The 19,853-nt window shown below is 42.5% G+C and overlaps 1 protein-coding gene across 1 annotated transcript in view; it reads right to left on the bottom strand.

The window, feature by feature from the left end:
- Nucleotides 1-19,853, bottom strand: part of NLK (nemo like kinase) — a 307,284-nt gene that overhangs the window by 28,057 nt on the left and 259,374 nt on the right. Inside the window, exon 7 of the mRNA XM_073616684.1 lies at nt 19,528-19,629. Within this exon, the coding sequence (XP_073472785.1) occupies nt 19,528-19,629 (102 nt within the window). The remainder of the gene's footprint in view (nt 1-19,527; nt 19,630-19,853) is intronic.

The raw sequence follows: 19,853 nt of genomic DNA, 5'->3' as shown, positions 1-19,853 counted from the left end.
CTATTAGTATGTTTTTAATAACTACATTTAAAAAAAAAAAAAAAATCTTCCTGCTGTTCATATACAACTACTCAGTCAATACAAAGAGCATCTGGGTTGTTACAGGGGTTACTTTTAGGTCTATATCAATAAACTATTATCTCCTCTCTATATCAAACATTAATTATTAAAGTTATTGAAAAATTAATATTTAAAACAACTCTTAGGAGCAGCCGGCGTGATCAGACAAAACTGCTGGGTTACACGACGTTGTTTTAGAATAACTCCAAAGACCCTTCACGACGTGCTGCACCAGACATTTTCACCACTGTTCATTTTAAAAATATGATGCTGATCCACACAGAAATCATTTTGCTCACTGTAAAATAGTATGTTTAATCATGCTGGTAGAGGATAGGAGACAATAGTGCTGGAGAAGATCCATGTGCATGAGCACACTGCGGGGTGTATGCAGAGTGTACTTTTATGAACGTATAACTAGCGAACATTTATCTCAACCTTGAGGCCTTGAATGAACTTGTGAACTGTCTATAACCACCACCAGTACGCTGCTGGGGCCTTTTCATCTAGGAGCAGCTTTGAATGTATTTAAGTAATTAAACTTTAGGACAGGCTGGGGATTGGGGCAAAACTACACAAAACACAATGGATAAGTTCTGATCCTATGAAACCTGTATAACTGTACAGCAAGTGTGGCCATTGTGATAACATTTCCCAAAAATAATAATGGCTGTAAGCGATAAAACAACTGTGTTCACTAAAAATGCAGAAAATAATAGAAAGGGGTTGAACCAAGACCCAGGGTGAAAAGACAAACATTATACACACCAAAACTGAGGGATGGCCTAGGAGTGCCAGATCTGATCAAGTACTACCATACAGCGCAACTGTCCCAACTGATTCCATTCCACACACGGCAGCCCAGACCACTCTGGATGACAATGGAGTCCTCCCTATACCCAAATAGGGAGATTAGCCACTTAATGTGGATGAAAGGGAAAGATAGACCGACAATACTATGCCTGACTCTATCCTTTTCTCTAAACCTATGGGACAGGCTGCTAGCCACATATAGATTTAAATCCCCACACACCCCATTAGCTCCATTGTTTAATAATCCTTCATTCACCCGGGTCTTCACCCTCATAATTTTACATGGTGAACTAATAAGGATCTGCTACGAATAGCAGATCTCTGTGACCACAGAAACAGGTCCTCCGAGAAAAGTACCATCTTCCAAACTCAGAAATATACCGCTACACTCAGAGAGCTAATTTCTTAGTGACACTAAATCGCACTTCTGAACTAACCACATCCACCTCAAGGGAAAATTTTTGCAGGCCTTTCGACAAACACACTGGCCACATATTAAAGATTTACAGTATTTTATCCTCGACCTCTCAAACTGTTTTACATGCAAAAATGAGAGCAAGATGTAGAAACCAGCTTAGAAGTTGAAGAGTGGAGCAAAATGGCACAATGTGCATCCAGATCATATATCAATACCTCGTTGATAGAAGCAAACTATAAAGTCTTGATGCGGTGGTACATGGTCCCAGTGAGGGTAGCAGCCTATGTCCCGGGAGCCTCCCCACAGTTTTTCAGAGGATATAACAGACGGCTCCATGTTCCACACATGGTGGACATGCCCAAAAGTGCAATGGTTTTGGATACAAACATAAATTTTCATATACTCATTGACCCAAGTGAATCTCATTAAATCACCTCTACAGCAAGATGTAGAAACCAGCTTAGAAGTTGAAGAGTGGATGCCCAGTGAAGGGGACATGAAAACATATGAAGAGACTCATTGCCTTCATATTCGTAGCAGCAAGAATATCTATTGCCAAATCTTGGAAGTCCCCTACGATCCCTTTTCACCTTCTAAAATCTAAACTATCATGGATAATGGTGAATGAACAATTCTAAACGATAAGGTAGTTTTGTTTGACAAAATATGGGACCCCTGGATTAACTACCTTTTGGCTATGTAATGAGATGGGATTGGCTCGGGAGTACTTTTCTCCAGGATCAGAGTGCACCCCCCTTCACTATCCTCTACTCTATCATTTCTTTTCTCTCTCTCTTGTCTCAATCTGAAATTACCTTTTTATGGGCCCTTGGACCAATTATGGCCCATGGAACCATTTGGAAGTTAAGCTAGTAGGTTGTTTCTAGTAGCGGTAGCAAAGGGAGATGGGGATTTTCCCCTCACTACATATTAGAGTACACCTGCATACTACCCTGAAACAAGAAGAGGGGCACCAAAATTATAAGTACACTATAAATGCAACCCCCCCCCCCCCAAGCGCTGTACATATCCAGCGTGATAAGTGGGGAAGACAAGGAACAGTTTAAAACATTGTCACTCAATGTTATTCCAACATTTCATAAGTTCTACAGTGTATAGTGATGGCTCCCCCCTTTTTTTTTCTCCCTTTCTTTTTAGTTTTTTTCAGTTTAGGTTTGACCATTCTATATAAATCTAATATGAGGATGATACATAAAACCTCACATAAATATAAGATACTAAGTGATGCAACCGAATCAACAGATTTGTTAAATGTACAATTACTTCCTACTGCAATGGTAAATGTTGATCTTGTACTTGTTAAAAAATTATGAATAAAAATATTGGAAAAGAAAAGGGGTTGAACCCCTTTTGTAGACAGTTTTTGCATTTTTCTTTCACACGTTAAAATACACATTTTAGGCCTGAAGATTAGTTAAACCCCCCAAACACGTTTCTGAGTAGAAACACTGAAGAATAAAATTGTGGTATAGTTCCAATTTTTTTTAGGTCACAAGACATTTTTACCAGACCAATATTATCAGTAAAAAATACACTAAAATGAATTTGTGCACACAAACAATACATTACCTATTTTTTGTAAAATATAAAAGAGGTTGTGTTGAGTAAATAGATACACATGTCAAGCTTTAAAATTGGGCACACCTGTGAAACCGCAACAAACTTTGGTACACAATATTGTGTTCCCCTGTGTCAGCCAGAGGTGGCTGGGGGGGAGGAGGGACAGCTAACAACGGCAGCACCATAGGAACCTATGGGTGATGTCACAGCCATTGGAGTGCTCTCCCTATTCCCCTGCTGGCTGACACAATGATCACATGACTTGACTGGAGTGGGCAGAAAATGGGTAAGTATATGCATTTTTTTTAGTTATTTAGTTAGTAAAGGGTGTTTGGAGGGGGAGGGAACATTTTTAAGACTAGTTAGGCTTTAGCTGGTACTCTACTTTAATAGGTGTATTGCAACAAATGTTTTTAAATGTAGCAGCACCTGACACACACATTTACATGTGCATGCAAGCAACAACGGGGGAACTAAAACATTTATTTTTTTTTTTTAGCGACTACTTTTATTATCAACTTTTTTTTACACTGCATTCAGAGGGCTGCAAAGTCCCCTATGTGGTAGCATTTATGGAGTGAGATATGAGGGGTCTGTTGGACACCAAATGCCTCCCCTGCAGCTAATTGAGTGAAAAGTGATAGGATTGGTATGTTACAGTGGAAGTGATTGGGCAGCTGTGCCTACAGCCCCAGAGCTGTATGTCTGAGGTATAAGCCTAAGGCTAACATAGATTAAGTTTTTTTTTTCCCCCCATATGCCAGTTGGCTGATTGAAAAAAAAATCTGAACGGATTCCCCCATTCACACAAGCAAGGTCTTCTCTGATTTGTTACCATATTCTGACAGCAGGAACTTTTCTGCTGTCAGAACACACTGATAGTTGATTAGATCGACTTCTCACAAACTGGAATGGCCATGTATGGAAGTTTGGCTGGTCCCTGCTAAAACTGACCAAATTTTGTTCCATCTATGACCAGCTTTAGGCTTTTCTGCCTCTAACTGCTAGTCTCAGAAGATCTAGAAATGTCGCTACTGTACTGCTGACTGTAGTATGTCTATGTGAATGCTCGGATTTAGAGAAGGCTGCTTTATGGGATTTCAATATAGAATTAGATTTGAAAAATATGCCATAAGGGCCTTGTTATGAAGGTTTTTGACATGCATTATTTTTGGTGAAGGAAGGATCATTAAAAATAAACACAAATATGGACTTGTCAAAAACCAAAAAGGAGGCAATCCATTAGGAACAAAACTCAGTTCACTAATTGAATCATAAAAGCTGAATTATATATTGCAACTGGGGGTTACTGTATTTTCACATGGTCACAGATTTAGGCCTATATAGGTGCAAACTACTGTAAATACACAAAAAAGTACCATACATTTATAGTACAAAAAAGCAGGTGTTTTGCAGTTATTTTATTTCAACACTGTATATAGCTGGCTGCTAAGCAAATTTGCAAAAAATAACGGCGTGGGGTTCCCCCCCCCAGGTCCATACCAGGCCCTTCGGGTCTAGTATGGATTCGGAGGGGAACCCCCTCAGGCCAAATTTTTTTTAAAATAAATGGTGTGGGGTCCCCCCTCAAATCCATACCAATACCTTATCCCAGCATGCACCCCGGCAGGTCAGGAAAGGGAGGGGATGAGACAGCCCCCCCCCCCCACCATACCAGGGGGGCTTCCAGATTCCGATAAGCCCCCCCGCCAAACATCGGTTAGGGTTGTCTGGAAGAGGCCTTTGTCCCCATAGGGGGGGGGGCTCTGCTGGGACAAGGGCCTTATCCCAACAACCCTAACCGATGGTTGTCGGGGTATGCAGGCGGGAGGGCTTATCGGAATCTGGAAGCCCCCCTTTAAGTAGGGGGCCCCCAGATCCCATCCCCCCTTGTGAATGGGTATTGGGTACATAATACCCCTACCCATTCACCTCAAAAAGCAGACTTTTTTTTTTTTTTTTACAAGAGGCGGTCTTTGACAAGTCCTTTATTTAAAAAAATGGCTCTAAGCCGTCTTCTCCCACCACCCTCTTCTTCCTCGCTATAAAAAAAAGGCGCTCTTCTACTGTGGCTGTCTTTCTCCTCTGGGTTGTCACCCGCTAGCTGGCATCTCTTATATAGCCATGGGGCGTGGCCATCCGATGACAACACCCGGAGAGCCCGCCCTCTTGTGACGTCACAAGGGGCAGGCTCTTCTGGTGATGTCATCGGATGGCCATGCTCCATGGCTATATAAGATGCTAGACAGCGGGCGACAACACAAAGGAGGAAGACAGCCACAGAAGAACAGCTATTTTTAATAGTGGGTAACTGGCGGTGAGGAAGAAGACAGCAGCGGGAGAAGATGGCACAAGAAGACGGTGGGAGAAGATAGAGCTATTTTTTTTAAGAAAGGACTTGTCAAAAATCGTTTTTCTTTTTTTTACATTTCACTGCTTTTTGAGGTGAATGGGTAGGGGTACGATGTACTGGATACCCATTCACATAAAGGGGGGCTGGGATCTGATTCAGATAAGCCCCCACCTGCAAACCCAGACAACCACCGGCCAGAGTTGTCGGAAGAGGCCCTTGCTCAATCAACACGGTGGCAAGGTGCTTTGAGGTCGTGGGGTCCCCCCAGGTCAATACCAGGCCCTTCGGGTCAGGTATGGATTCAGAGGGGAAACCCCCCCACGGCACAATTTAAAAAAAATGGCGTGGGGTCCCCCTCCAAAGCACCCATCCCCCCCCATGTTGAGGGCATACGGCCTGGTATGGTTCAGGAGGAGGGGTAGGTGGGGGCGCTTGCTTGTCCCCTCCCTTTCCTGCATGCTCAGATAAGGGTTTAGTATGAATTTGAGTGTGTGTGTGTGCGTGGGGGGGGGGCACGCCATTTTTTTTTACATTATGGCGTGGGTGGGTTCCCCTCCGAATCCATACTTGACCCGAAGAGCCTGGTACGGACCTGGGGAAACCCCAGGCCGTTTTTTTTTGTGAATTTTTTTTACACTCGAGGACATGGTGGCCAGCTTCCCGGCCCCCTGTTTAGAAACCAACTATATACAGTGTCAAGTGTGTTTAAAGAGGGGGAAAAAAAAACGTAAAACAAAATGCATGAAAACTGCATGCAAAACACGCATAAAAAAATGAGGGTTTAAAAACGCAAGATGCACTGCAAAACATGCCTGAAAACGCATCAAGCGCAGCCGCATAGATGTGAACCTAGACTTAATGCAGATAAGGAGTTTAATTACCACCTTAATCAGCCACAGAACCTGTGTAATTAGATAGTCATCTGGAGTTGCATGCAAATTTTGGCCTTCCTTGTAAAATATCAATCCCACCTTCTGAATTTCCTCATAGGTCAGGGAGGCTGCTCATCACACTAATGGATAAGTACAGGAGAGCAGTTGGGAAAGGTGAGGGTAAGCTAATATTTTTACAAATAAAGTCAAAAGGCATATACACTCACCGGCCACTTTATTAGGTACACCTGTTCAACTGCTTGGTAACACAAATTGCTAATCAGCCAAACACATGGCAGAAACTCAATGCATTTAGGCATCTAGACATGGTGAAAAGGATTTGCTGACGTTCAAACCGAGCATCAGAATGAGGAAGAAAGGGGATTTAAGTAACTTTGAACATGGCATGGTTGTTGGTGGCAGACGGGCTGGTCTGAGTATTTAAAAAAACTGCTGATCTACTGGGATTTTCATGCACAACCATCTCTAGGGTTTACAGAGAATGGTCAGAAAAAAGAGAAAATATCCAGTGAGCGGCAGTTGTGTGAACAAAAATGCCTTGTTGATGTCAGACGTCAGGTGAGAATGGCCAAACTGGTTTGAGACATTAGAAAGGCAACAGTAACTTAAATAATCACTCATTACAGCCAAGGTATGCAGAATACCATCTCTGAAAACACAACACATCAAACCTTGAAGCAGATGGGCTACAGCAGCAGAAGACCACACTGGGTGCCACTCTGGTTAACTAAGAACAGGAAATTGAGGCTACAATTCGCACAGGCTCACCAAAATTGGACAATAGAAGATTGGAAAAACATTGCATGGTCTGAGGTGTCTCGATTTCAGCTGTGACATTCAGATGGAGGGTCAGAACTTGGTGTAAACATGAAAGCATGGATCTATCCTGCCTTGTATCAATGGTTCAGGCTGGTGGTGTAATGGTGTGGGGGATTTTTTTTGGCACACTTTGTGCCCTTTATTACCAATTGAGCATCGTTTAATCGTTACGGCTGACTTGAGTATTGTTGCTGTCCATGTCCATCCCTTTGCCCATCTTCTGATGGCTACTTCCAGCAAGATAATGCACCATGTCACAAAGAGCAAATCTCACCACTGGTTTTTGGAACATAACGATGAGTTCACTGTACTCCAATGGTGTCCACAGTCACCAGATCTCAATCCATACAGTACATTTGGGATGTGGCGGAATGGAAGATTTTTATCAGGGATGTGCAGCCGACAAATCTGCAGCAACTGTGTGATGCTATCATGTCAATATGGAACAAAATCTCTGAGTAATGTTTCCAACACCTTGTTCAATCTATGCCATGAAGAATTAGGACAGTTCAACCCGGTACAATAAAGTGGCTGGTGAGTGCATATTGAGTTTCCAAATGTCTAAATATACTGATCTTTCTGCAATGCGGTTTACCTCCAATTATGTGTTTTTGTTTTCTTTACATACTCAATCTGAAGTGCCCAGGCTTGTCACACACCCTACAGTTAGCAGAGATCAGTTTTTATTAGGCTAAGGCATTATCCTAAATGCTGAGAAGGGGTTAGCTAGCGCAGACTACATTCTTTTGCAGATTGTTTGCAAGGGATGGATTAAAAGAAAAAAACTTTGCCTTTTTTAGAAGACACAGGAGGACAGAGGGAAGATGCAAAAGATACTTTTCATCAAGTGTGTGAGAAAAATGTCTAACTGTAAATAGGAATATGATAGAATATAACTGCAACTAATCAATCAGTCCCTAAGAGCTTTACATAATTACAAAGCAGAAAATCTTCACTCCTTTCAGCAGTATAAACAATTAAGGATTGTTGCCAGTCAGTTGCTCTGGGCTACAGCACATTACTTTATTCCGTGAACCCACAGGTCTTAAGGAAAACAGCCTAGGAACTCAAAGATATCGCTTGTATGCTAAAAGGACACATTTTTACTGTAAAGAATGTATTTAGCTGGCTAAATCAACCAAATGATATGTATTTATTTTTCCATGTAGAACAGTTTTAAGAACCCAGTTGCAGAGTACCATAATTCTCTCTTTCCCATTATCCAGGTTTTATGTTCTTGTAATAGCTCCGCACAGCTATAATATACACCCGTTCAATTTGAAAGTATAATAGACTTGTTTCTTTTCACTGGCTGCAGTAATCGGCTAAAGTAACAGACCATTTTGTGTCCCAGCGAAAGTAACTGGTTTATTGAATTTCTACTTTCTTGTGCTCACTGATTAAATTGTAGGCATTGCTCTCCTGGACATCAGGCTGCCTGTCTCTGATGGCTTCTGTGAACCTATTCCTCTACTGGTACAGTAGTACAAGGTCTGTGTACTACCTCGCAGCTCCACAGGACTGACAGATGGGAACTGTGGCTTAAGGGTTAGTAATACTCAGACTTGCTTTGCCTGCTGGGAAATGGATTACTATTTTTCTCCCCCCTCTAACCATGTTTTTTTTTTTGCAGAATAACCCATGTTTGGCTTATGACAAGGCTTCTGGTTACAGAGCGGGGAATATTGTCATTTGGGCAAGGCGCCAAATTGATGTCCTGCATTATCTGTCCTGTCTGAGCATTAATGGAACCAGATCAGGATAAGTGAAAGTGACAGCATGATGCATTCCACGGAGGCACAACTAGGTCAGCTAAAAGACAACATTATAAAAAACTACTACTTAGGGCCCCTTTAGACATCCATACATTGCCTTTCTGCTTTAATAGTTTATTAAATGAAAATATGATTAGTGATCACCAACTTTAAAAAACAGATTGGTTTTTAAATGTCAATTTCATGACCAGAGGCAATGCCTGCTGTCAAGCAATAAAGACTTTATGTAACCCAAACCTTTATATATAGCTTCTTTTACATTGGGACAAAGATGTCGGAAATATATTATACTTATATATATATAAAAAAAAAAAAAAAAACTATGGCTGGCAACATTAAATGCTCCAGTGTTTAAGTGGAACAGCCTTTAAAAGTTTGAATTCCGAGTAGCAATTACCAAGTGTCATTATCAGACTTGCCATGCAAATAAACCAATGTTGATTTAACCACTTGCCTACTGGGCACTTAAACCCCTCTCCTGACCAGACCAATTTTCAGCTTTCGGTGCTCTCACTTTGAATGACAATTACTCTGTCATGTAATACTGTCCTTTTTTTCATACAAATAGAGCTTTCTTTTGGTGGTATTTGATCACCTCTATATTTTTTATTTTTTGCGCTATAAATGAAAAAAGACCGAAAATTTGAAAAAAAACACAAAAAACAAACATTTTTCTTAATTTCTGTGATAACATTTTGCAAATGATTAATTTTTCTTCATAAATTTTGGCCACAATTTATACTGCTACATATCTTTGGTAAAAATAACCCAAATTAGTGGATATTATTTGGCCGGGTTTACATTGGTGCGACAAACGCTCCGACATTGGGAGCTCATGTCGCATGACGTGTGAAAAATCAATGTTTCCCTATGGGAGCCCTCTTAACTGGTCCAACACAAGTCGGTCCGACTTTGAAAATGCTCCCTGCAATTTGGTCCGACGTTGATCCTACTTCAGCCCATTGAATATCACTGAAGTCGGATCGCCGTCTTGCCTGATCCGACTTTGGCATGCGACTTGTGCTCTGATGATCTTGAGGGGGAACTCCATGCCAAATTTTAAATAAGAAAACGGCATGGGTTCTTCCTCTAAGAGTATACCAGGCCCTTCGGTCTGATATGGATTTTAAGGGGAACCCCCCCAGGCCAAAAAAACGGTGTGGGGGTCCCCTCAGAATCCATACCAGACCCTTATCTGAGCACGCAGCCCGGCCGGGCAGGAAAGGGGGTGGGGACCAGCGAGCACCCCCTCCCCCCCCGGAACCGTACCAGGCCACATGTCCTCAACATAGGGGGGTGGATGCTTTGGGGTGCCCCACCCCAAAGCACCTTGTCTCCATGTTGATGAGGACAATGTCTCTTCCCAACAACCCTGGCCGTTGGTTGTCGGGGTCTGTGGGTGGGGGGCTTATCGGAATCCGGAAGCCCCCTTTTATTAGGGGGGCCCCAGATCCCTGCCCCCCACCCTATGTGAATGAGTATGGGGTACATCGTATCCCTACCCATTCACCTGGGGAAAAAAGTGACAAAAAAAAAAAAAAAAAAACACACTAGACCGGTTTTTAAAGTAATTAGGCAGCTCCGGGGGTCTCTTCCGACCTCTCCGCTCTCTCTGGCCTCTCCCGGGCTCCTCAGCTATCTTCTGCTAACGTTGGCCCGGTCTTCTCCTTCGTCGTCTCCCCTCCGGTCTTCTTCTGATGTTGACACAACGCTCTCTCCCGCTGTAATGCTGTGTGCATGGTTCGCAACGGCTTATATAGGCATGGGGCGTGGTCATCGGGTGATGTCACCGCCTGGGGCATGATGGGGTGGTGACGTCATAAGAGGCTGGGTCACCGGATGACATCACCCCCCATGTCTTTATAAGTCGTTGCGCACCGCGCACATGGCATTACAGTGGGAGAGAGCGCCGTGTCAACATCTGAAGAAAAGAAGAAGGAAGAAGACAACGGAGAAGATTGGGCCAACACTAGCAAAAGAGCGGCAAAAGAGCAGAAGATAGCGGAGGAGCCCAGCAGCAGAAGACACCAGAGAGCGGGAGAAGAGGCTGGAGAGCGGGGAGAAGAGGCCGGGGAGAGCGCAGAAGTCGGAAGAGACCCCCAAAGTAGGAAGAGACCCCCGGTCCTGCCTAATCAATTACTTTAAAAACCGGTCCAGTGTGTTTAAATGACTATTTTTTCCCAGGTGAATGGGTAGGGGTACGATGTACTCCATACTCAATCACATAGGGTGGGGGGCTGTTCTCAGAACACAGAGCAACACACCTGGAGGACCCCCTCTTGCACCCCCCTTTGAGACTTGGAAGGAACATACAGGGGGAGAGAGCCCTGATCATCTGTGAATCCCCCGGAGTGGTGTTGGCAGCAGCTTGTGGCTTAGATGTTTCTTCCCTTGGAGGCTTATATTTTTCTTAGCTCTGGTGAGTTTAACCCCCTGAGGGGAGCGTGTTCTCACATGGTGGAATTGGATTGACCGGTGGAAGGTGCACACTGAGATTCTGTTTTATGATCACCTATGAACACTCTCTGAACCACTTTTTAAACTCCTCACTACTCTTAAAGGACTTTCGTGTGAAGTTGGCCGCATGCTTGTGTGTTTTTGCTCAATAGCGCTGTTTGTAGTGTACTATTATAGTTCAATTTATTGATTATATTATACTACTTTTTATTATAATTTGTTTATGGTTTAAACGGCTGCTTTTATTAATATACCATTTCCATCTCTTGCCTTCTTTGTAATAGCAAATTGGGTGTTACCTGTATTTGTATCAACAGTTTCTGTTTCTGCTTTTGAGCAGCAATTTTTCCCTGGCGCTGAGAGGTGTACTTTGGGCCCGAGTGAACACCTTTGTTTATATTGAACCTCATTTGCCATGTAGTTGCCCACCCCATTAATTTGTTCAGATCTTTTTCCAAGGTTTCCACATTCTGCAGAGAAGTTATTGCCCTGCTTAGCATCGTCCGCAAATACAGAGATTGAACTGTTTATCCCATCCTCCAAGTCGTTTATGAACAAATTAAACAGGATTGGTCCCAGCACAGAACTCCTCTATGCCAAGCAAAGAGGAGTGTTCAAGGCAGAGAGCAGGGGCCTGTGCTTACTCTAAATAGGGAGTACGGTTAGGGTGTCCACAGAATAAAATATTTGGTGTTTAGTATCCAAAGCTTAAAGCAAACATTACAGGCCAGCTCCAAACAATTGGTTGCGGGTATTGACCCCATTGCACACACTAGGGTATGTGATCTGAAAATTGCTGGATTGCCCAGGGCAGTAAGCAGTCAGATCTTGATAGAATATTAGAGTATAAAATTAATGGTTTGAAAATGTGGGACACCAACCAAAACTTTCTTCGTTTTATTTTTGGTTACAATGGGCAAAATGTTCATCCTCCCTCAGTACTGTCTCTGCCCCCCTAACACCAGGGCACTGCTATAAGCTGAGATTATCATGTCCTCTCTCTAGAATGCCTTCTCCATATGTTTGTATAGAGGATTTGCTAGGGCACCAGCGATAATTGGGGACATTCAGTAGGGAAACTAGACAACATTATTATTTTATTGAATTTATTTGTTGAAAAAAATGATCCACCCTCTAGATTTTTCACTTTCAAAATAAAAAACAAGCATCGTCACAAAGCAAGCTGGCAAATATCAGTATAAATTAGCGGTGAGCAGAGGGAGCCATGGTTATTCACTGATATCAACAGTGCAAGCATCCAAACAGAAACCGCAGCAACAAATGTGATAATGTGGCAGGGATTTCATTGCAAAAAGAAGATCGCCGTCACCCTACCAAAAGCAGTACCTAGCTAATAGTTCTAATGTCAGAATTAACAGGTATTTGATTTTTTTTTTTTTTTATTAAAGGCCATTATTTAGTGTCAACAATTTACAAAGCCCTTTACATATTATACGATGATATCAGTCCCTGTCCTCAAAAGCTTACTATTAAGGGATCCTATCACACATGCATACATACAGTACACATATTAGGGCCAGTTTAGACAGGAGTCTTAAAGTAGTTAGGCCAAAGAGTCCTCTTGCTACAATCTCCTCTGTTATATTAAATGATGTGCCCCAGTGTGTTTTTTTTAAAAAAAGCCACTGTATAGCTTTTTTTATAGCGCCGCTCACGTAACCAGCCACCTCTCCCCTCTCTGGATCTGACAGCTACAGCAGGAGGGGCTGAGAATCCCCCGCTGACCTCAGCCAGGAGGTGGAGAGGAGGAGAGAGGTGGCCGGTCATGTGAGCACCGAGTGGTGCTATAAAATAAGGTACACTGCGGCTTATTAAAAAAAAAAAAAAAAAACACATACACTGGGGCACATAAATTAATATATCAGAGGAGATTGTAACAAGACGACTCTGTTATGATAGCAGCAGGACGGGAGGGCAGCAGGGGAGTGGATTGGAGCTGACAGGCAGGCAGGGGAGGGAACGGAGGACAGGGGATGACAGAGGCACCTAAACTGACCAGTGTCAGGGCTCCGCAGCTAGGATAAACTGTGGTCTGTTTACAGGGGGGAGGGCAGCACCAGGCAGGATCCAGCCAGGTATTTTAGATGATACAAAAAAAAAAAAGACAGCACAAGCACTGTGCTGTATAACATGCTTTAACCGCTTGCCGACCAGCCACCGTTGTTATACCGCAGCAGGTTGGCACAGCTGCACGAATCACTGTAGGTGTACTTCGGCCGCTTTAAGAGCGATAGGGGGCGACGCTGATGCGCATGGCCGCGAAGTTCGCAGGCCACCCACGATCGCTCCTCAGAGAGCCAGAACGGGGATCTGTCAAAGTAAACAGACAGATCCCCATTCTGACAGGGGAGTAAAGATAGATCTGCTGTTCCTAGTGATCAGGAACAGCGATCTCTCTCCTCCTCTACTCAGTACACTCCCCCCACAGTTAAAAACACCTCCCGAGGGAACACTAAACCCCTTGATCGCCCCCTAGTGTTAACCCCTTCCCTGCCAGTGACATTTAGACAGTAATCAGTGGCTATTTTTAGCTCTGATCGCTGTATAAATGTCAATGGTCCAAGAAAAAGTGTAAAAAGTGTCCAATATGTCCACCGCAATGTCGCAGTCTTGCTAAAAATCGCAGATCGCCACCATTACTAGTAAAAAACAAAAATAAAAATGCCATAAAACTATTCCCTACTTTGTAGACGCTATAACTTTTGCACAAACCAATCAATATACACTTATTGCGATTTTTTTACCAAAAATATGTAGAAGAATAGATATTGGCCCAAACTGATAGACATTTTTTTTGAGGGGGGGTATTTATAGCAAAAAGTATTAATAAAAAATATATAAATATAAAATATAGTTTTCTTCAAAATTGCCACTTTTATTGTAATTATAACGCAAAAAATAAAAAACGCAAAGGTGTTCAAATACCACCAAAAGAAAGCCATTTGTGGGGGGGGAAAAAAAAAAAAAAAAAAAAAAAGGACAAATTGTTTGGGTACAATGATGCAGGACCGCGCAATTGTCAGTTAAAGCGACGCAGTACCGTATCGCAAAAAATGGCCCGGTAATTCAGGGGGAAAATCCTTCCTGTTCCTTTAACCACTTAAGGACTGGATCCATTTTTTTTTTTTTTTTTTTAAGGGTTACAACCACTTTAAAACCTACTAGCAGGTCATTGGGAGTGTGGAAGGAAACCCGAGTACCCAGGAGAAAACCACGCAGGCACAGAAGGAATGTGCACACTGTATACAGATTGTGTCCAGGATGGGATTTGGACCAAGGACCCAAATGTTGCAATGTTGGAAAAGCAGAGAGCCCAGGGCAGCATGCGCGTTTGCGTGGATTTACAGTGCATAGTGTGCTTGCAGTGCTTTTTGGAATAATTTTTTAATTTATTTTAAATGTATTTTTCCTTATTCAGTTGCATTTAAATGTGTTTGCACGCATTTATGCACATTTGCTATGTGGAAAAATGCAGCATGCTGTACTTTTGTTTTTAAATGCACATTAAATTATTGCAGTGGTGTAAATATGTAATATCAGTAGCTACATAAATCCCCTGAAGATTGTGCAGGCTAATGTACCTAGCCCTGAGAAATGAACTATTTTGACAAGGTACGATCAACAACCAACCTACTACTTGAGTCAATCAAAGCAAAAAAAAAAAAAAAAAAAAAAGTTTGGTATCAGTGAACTTCATTTTATGGATAGCTGAAAGAAGGTAAGTAGAAAAAAGGTTAGGAGAATATGGTGATCTGGAGGAAGTCAAAGTGAGAAAGCAATTGAGAAAGCAAAAGCAATGACCACCAGTCATAAATAATTATAATTTAATGTCTTGTCTAGCCTGGTGATTTAGGATGCCCCATGTAAGCATACGGTTGTGCTAAAGCTGTGAATGAAAAGAAAAGTCAGCTAGCTTTGACAGGATTGAATACCTGTTGGTTGCATATTATACTCACACACTACAGGAAACTTTCCAGGCAACTGTTGGTATAATGCATAAGGACAGAAAATAGACCAAAAAGATACTACCATCTGCCTCACAAGAGCGGAATTTAAAATAATATCTACTCCTAACAAGTACCTACAATTAGGCTCCTAAGTCTCAAAGGGGTGTAAGACAACATTTAAGTAATTTGCAGTGTAAAAACTTGCACTTTCTAGGAGGTGGACATTAGATACAAATACAGCAGAACAAAGATTGTTCAGTTTTACCTTCTAAGTCTTGAGATACAGCATTGCCTTCTTAGAACAGAAGGTATTTACATGTCCTCACTTCCAGCACGAAACTCACAAACCAGGATCTGAGACTAAGCGCCTTGTTTTTGGTTGTCTGCTTGAAGCGCTTATGAATACCTTCTGTTTTAAGAAGAAAATTCTATATCTTAATACTTTAGAGGTAGCCTTTTCAGTTCCTTTTGTACAGCCTCACTACCACCCTAATGCTTACCTTTAACTGCAAACATTTGGAAACTGTATGAAAAGTGATCAGATAAGTCTGTATGAATAGGACTTAAAGCAGAGCTCCACCCAAAAGATGAACTTCCGCTTTAAAGACTCCTGACCCCCTGACATGTAGCATGGCATTTTTTTTTGGGGGGGGGTACCTAGTTTTGGAAGGAAGTTCAAAGGGGGGTACCTGGTTTTACCAAGGAAGTTCTCCTCTCCCCCCTCCCTCCCTGCAATCTTCTGGGACACATCACAGGTCCCAGAAGATTGCCTGGCCATTCAGATCGTACAGCGCGACTCATGCATTCGCAGTGTGAAGCCGCAAGCTGTCACAGCTGGGTTCCCACACTTGCAATGCCGGCGCCGCAGAGAGAAGGAGAGAAGCGAGGCTTTGGTCGGCCGCATCGCTGGACCGTGGGACAGGCTGCTGACTTTTAATAATCACAGAAATGGGTGGAACTCCGCTTTAAGTTCACATGCCCCCATCATTATCCACTTGCCAATAAATCGCATACATGTTTGTGTGTAACTTCAAGTGATTATACTGAGATGATGCTTGCAGCTACAAGCATCACCCTGATATTCTCCCCCGGTTCCTCTCTTAAGGCTCTACTGTCCCGCTAGTGAGCCAGGAAGGACTGGCTTACCATAGAGCTGTTCGAGAACCAGAAAGTCCCCAATCAGCTCTATGGAAAAGGAAACTGGAAGCAAAGAATATCATTGTAATTTCCGGTTTTCCAATATGTAAACAGAGCCATTTTTAAATTATGAAAAGCATCCGATTACACTGATCTTGGTGTGATCAGATGCTTAAGGGCAGGGAAGACATCTGGGGTCTAATGGACTCCAGATCTCTCCATAAAAAGAACCTGCCACAAGGGATGTTTACATTCCTTGTGACAGCAATAAAAGTGATAAAAAAAATTTAAACCGACAGTGTTAAAAAAATAAAAAATTTAAAGGGCTCCCATCCCCCACGCAAAGATGAGCGCAGGCGTTTGTCCCGCACGAATGCGTAAGTGCCGATCGCACCACACATGTGACGTATTGCCACAAACATCAGTGCAACAGAATTAAATCTCGCACCAGATAAATGCTGTAGTTTGTCATCAATGGACATCGTCGTGGACATGTTAGGTATCTATTTACTTTCCGTAACACCATCTTTTATATTTTACCAAAAATAGGGTATTATTTTATGTCTGTCTGCAAATTTTAGAGAGTATTTTTTTCTAAAAAATTTGCGTTAAAAAAACGCGTTTATAAGCTGTTACAGGCATTTGGAGTTTGAAATGCCTCTGAACATCCGTCCTGAACGCTTTTTTTGCTTTCCACAAACTCCTTCTAAACTCAACTGCCTAGAAAGGACTATAAAACGACCCCTGTGTACATGTACCGATAAGATAACAGAGGAGAGTTCAGGGGCAACTGAAAAAAAACACCCAACTGCTCCTAAACGTCAGTTTACCAGCAGCCTTACTAAAACGGGAGAGTCCAAAATCTGGCGCAGCTCTACATAGAAACCAATCAGCTTCCTGGTTTTATGTCAAAGCTTAACTGAACAAGCTGAAGTTAGAATCTGGTACAGCTCTGCATGTTAGCCAATCAGCTTCTGAGTGCTCCAATTTTAGTAAATCTCCCCCAAAGTGTGAGAAAAGGCCTGGTCTTAAAGTGGTTAAGGAATTTCTATAAGAGCATCTCGGATATTTCACCAAGACAGACCTACTCCTGCACAGAACTGATTCCAATTATAACATGGTGTAAATCCAACAAAGGCTAAAGAAAGTTATGCAAATATCCGCTATGGACCCTGGACAGGATATTCAAAGCAGTCATAAAAAGGAAAAATCTGTTCATATGTGCAGCTTTTACATGGTCCAAAAACAGAAAGGTCAATGGACCTCTTGAATGTGATTCAGGGGACTGGACCTTAAAGTGATACTGTATCAAAAAAAAAAAAGAAAAAAGAAAAAAAAAAGAAAGACTACTAGCAGGTATAAAGAGCAAGCAGCCAGAGGTACACAGGAAGCACATTTAAATTTTCCTTGCACGCCAGAATGCTAGCCCATTCTTAATGGGTCAAGCTCCAACTTTTAGAGGAAATATTGGATGTTGCATTCCCTACCTGCCCTTCAATTCTATTGGACCATCGCCACCAGTTGCCTATCTTGCCAATAGGAATGTTTTGGGGGGGGGGGGGGGGGGGGGGGGGGAATTCTCTGTCACAAGTGTGCGCAGAAGATTTAGACCCCTTTCACACTGAAGCGCTGCTAAAACAGCAGCTAAAACGCCGGTCATTTTTGCGGTGCTTTCTGGGTGCTATCGGGGTGTCTTTTTTAAGGTCACGTAACAAAGTGACCTTTAAAAAAAATGAAAAAAAGACCTGTTTTGTGGTGCTTTCAAGGTGCTTTGGAAGCTCTGACCATTAATTTCAATGGATAGGGGCGTTTTTGAAGCACTATTTATAGCGCTTCAAATATGCCCCAAAGATGCTGCTTGCAGGACTTTTTCTACCATCCCGCAAGCGCACTGCCCCAGTGTGAAAGCATACATTCAAATGAATGGGAGGCAGTTTTCAGGCTCTATTTTTAGCACTAAAGCGCCTGAAAACTGCCTCAGCGCATTAGGATAAAAAACCTTCCGTGTGCAGCGTTCCCCCTCAGCCTCCCCAATACTTACCTGAGCCTCATCTCGATCCAGCAATGTTGCACGAGAGCCTCAACTGTCCGGGATTTTCCCTTCTTATTGGCTGAGACAGCAGCAGGCACCATTGGCTCCTGCTGCTGTCAAGTCAAGTGAGTCAATGAGGAGAGAGCTGGGGTGGGGCCGAGTCGCGGCTACGTGTCTGAATGGACACAGCAGCGACTCGGCTCCGGTGCCCCCATAGCAAACTGCTTGCTGTGGGGGCACTTAGCAGGAGGGAGGGGCCAAGAGTGCTAACGTGGCAACCGACAAGAGGAGGATCTGGGCTGCTCTGTGCAAAACCACTGCACAGAGCAGGCAAGTACGACATGTTTAAAAATAACAAACATAAAAAAACAAGACTTTAGTATCACTTTAAGGGGGCTTTTTAAAAGGATAGTGGCACTAAACATCCTTATTCTCCAAAAAATATCCATTCACAACCACTACTTGAATCTATTTTGCATGAAATGGTTTCTGTCTGCATTTTTCTGTCTCTTTGTAATGTCCTCCATGAGCTCTTGAACCTTCCTCTCCTTATCCCCCTAACTTCCATTTGTTTGTAATGTGCAGTGCACGTTAACCGCTCTGCTCTATGCACACTAGACATTTCAATGTTTCTTGTCCCTAGTTCATCTTGGGAGTGAGCAAGAGAGGGTGGCCTTCGTTCTACACACAGTGGGCCCATGAAAAATGATTGCAGCCACCCTTTAGAAGTCAGATCACAGCAAAAAAAAAAAAAAAAAATGGAGATCTGGAAGATGCTGAGAGCAACAGAAGCTACTTTGAGTTAAAGGAGTTGTAAAGGCAGGTTTTTTTTATCTTAATGCATTGACTCTGGGGGCACTCGATAGGAGGGAGGGGCCAGAAGCTGGAAAAGAGTACAATCAGGGCTGCTCTGTGCAAAACCAACTGCACAGAAGAGGTAACTATAACATGTTTGTTATTTATAAAACAAAAACAAAAACTCAAGGCTTTACAATCACTTTAGGAATGCATACTGATTAAAAATTTGTTCTAAAACCAGAGTTTGGTGTCACTATAAAGCGGTTTGTGCAGACCTCCATATGCCTGCACTTTATAACTGCTAATTGTGTTTCTTTTGTTTTAGGACAGTCACTTCAAATGTATAGTTGCGCTGGTTTTCAGCTTGTGTGTGATGCTTTTATTTTCAGTTCTACAGTAAAATAATCCAGATGGCTGCATTACCTGTTTATGAGGACCCCTGAGTATATGTGCCTTGGCGCCTTCACAAGCCGTCCTCATTGCTTCAAGTGATGGTGTTCCCAACAAATCCGTGATCAAGTCCAACTGAAAATCAAACCAAGAGGACAAAATAAGCACTGTACCAATATTTTTATACATATATATTCAACATTCACTTTTGAAAGTAGAACTGTGACAGAAAAAAAAAAAAAATCACCAGGAAACACAATACACTCAATTGTGCAAACATAGTATTCTGCAGTATTTTATTTTATACATGTTTAAGGTCAGATCTGGCCATGGGTGAGTCCATCTTGTGGTTGGGTTTT

This window comes from Aquarana catesbeiana, linkage group LG02, assembly GCF_042186555.1.
Source record: "Aquarana catesbeiana isolate 2022-GZ linkage group LG02, ASM4218655v1, whole genome shotgun sequence".
Classification (NCBI taxonomy): domain Eukaryota; kingdom Metazoa; phylum Chordata; class Amphibia; order Anura; family Ranidae; genus Aquarana; species Aquarana catesbeiana.
Note: the sequence above shows the minus strand (reverse complement) of the source record. Positions and strands in the feature narration are given on the sequence as shown.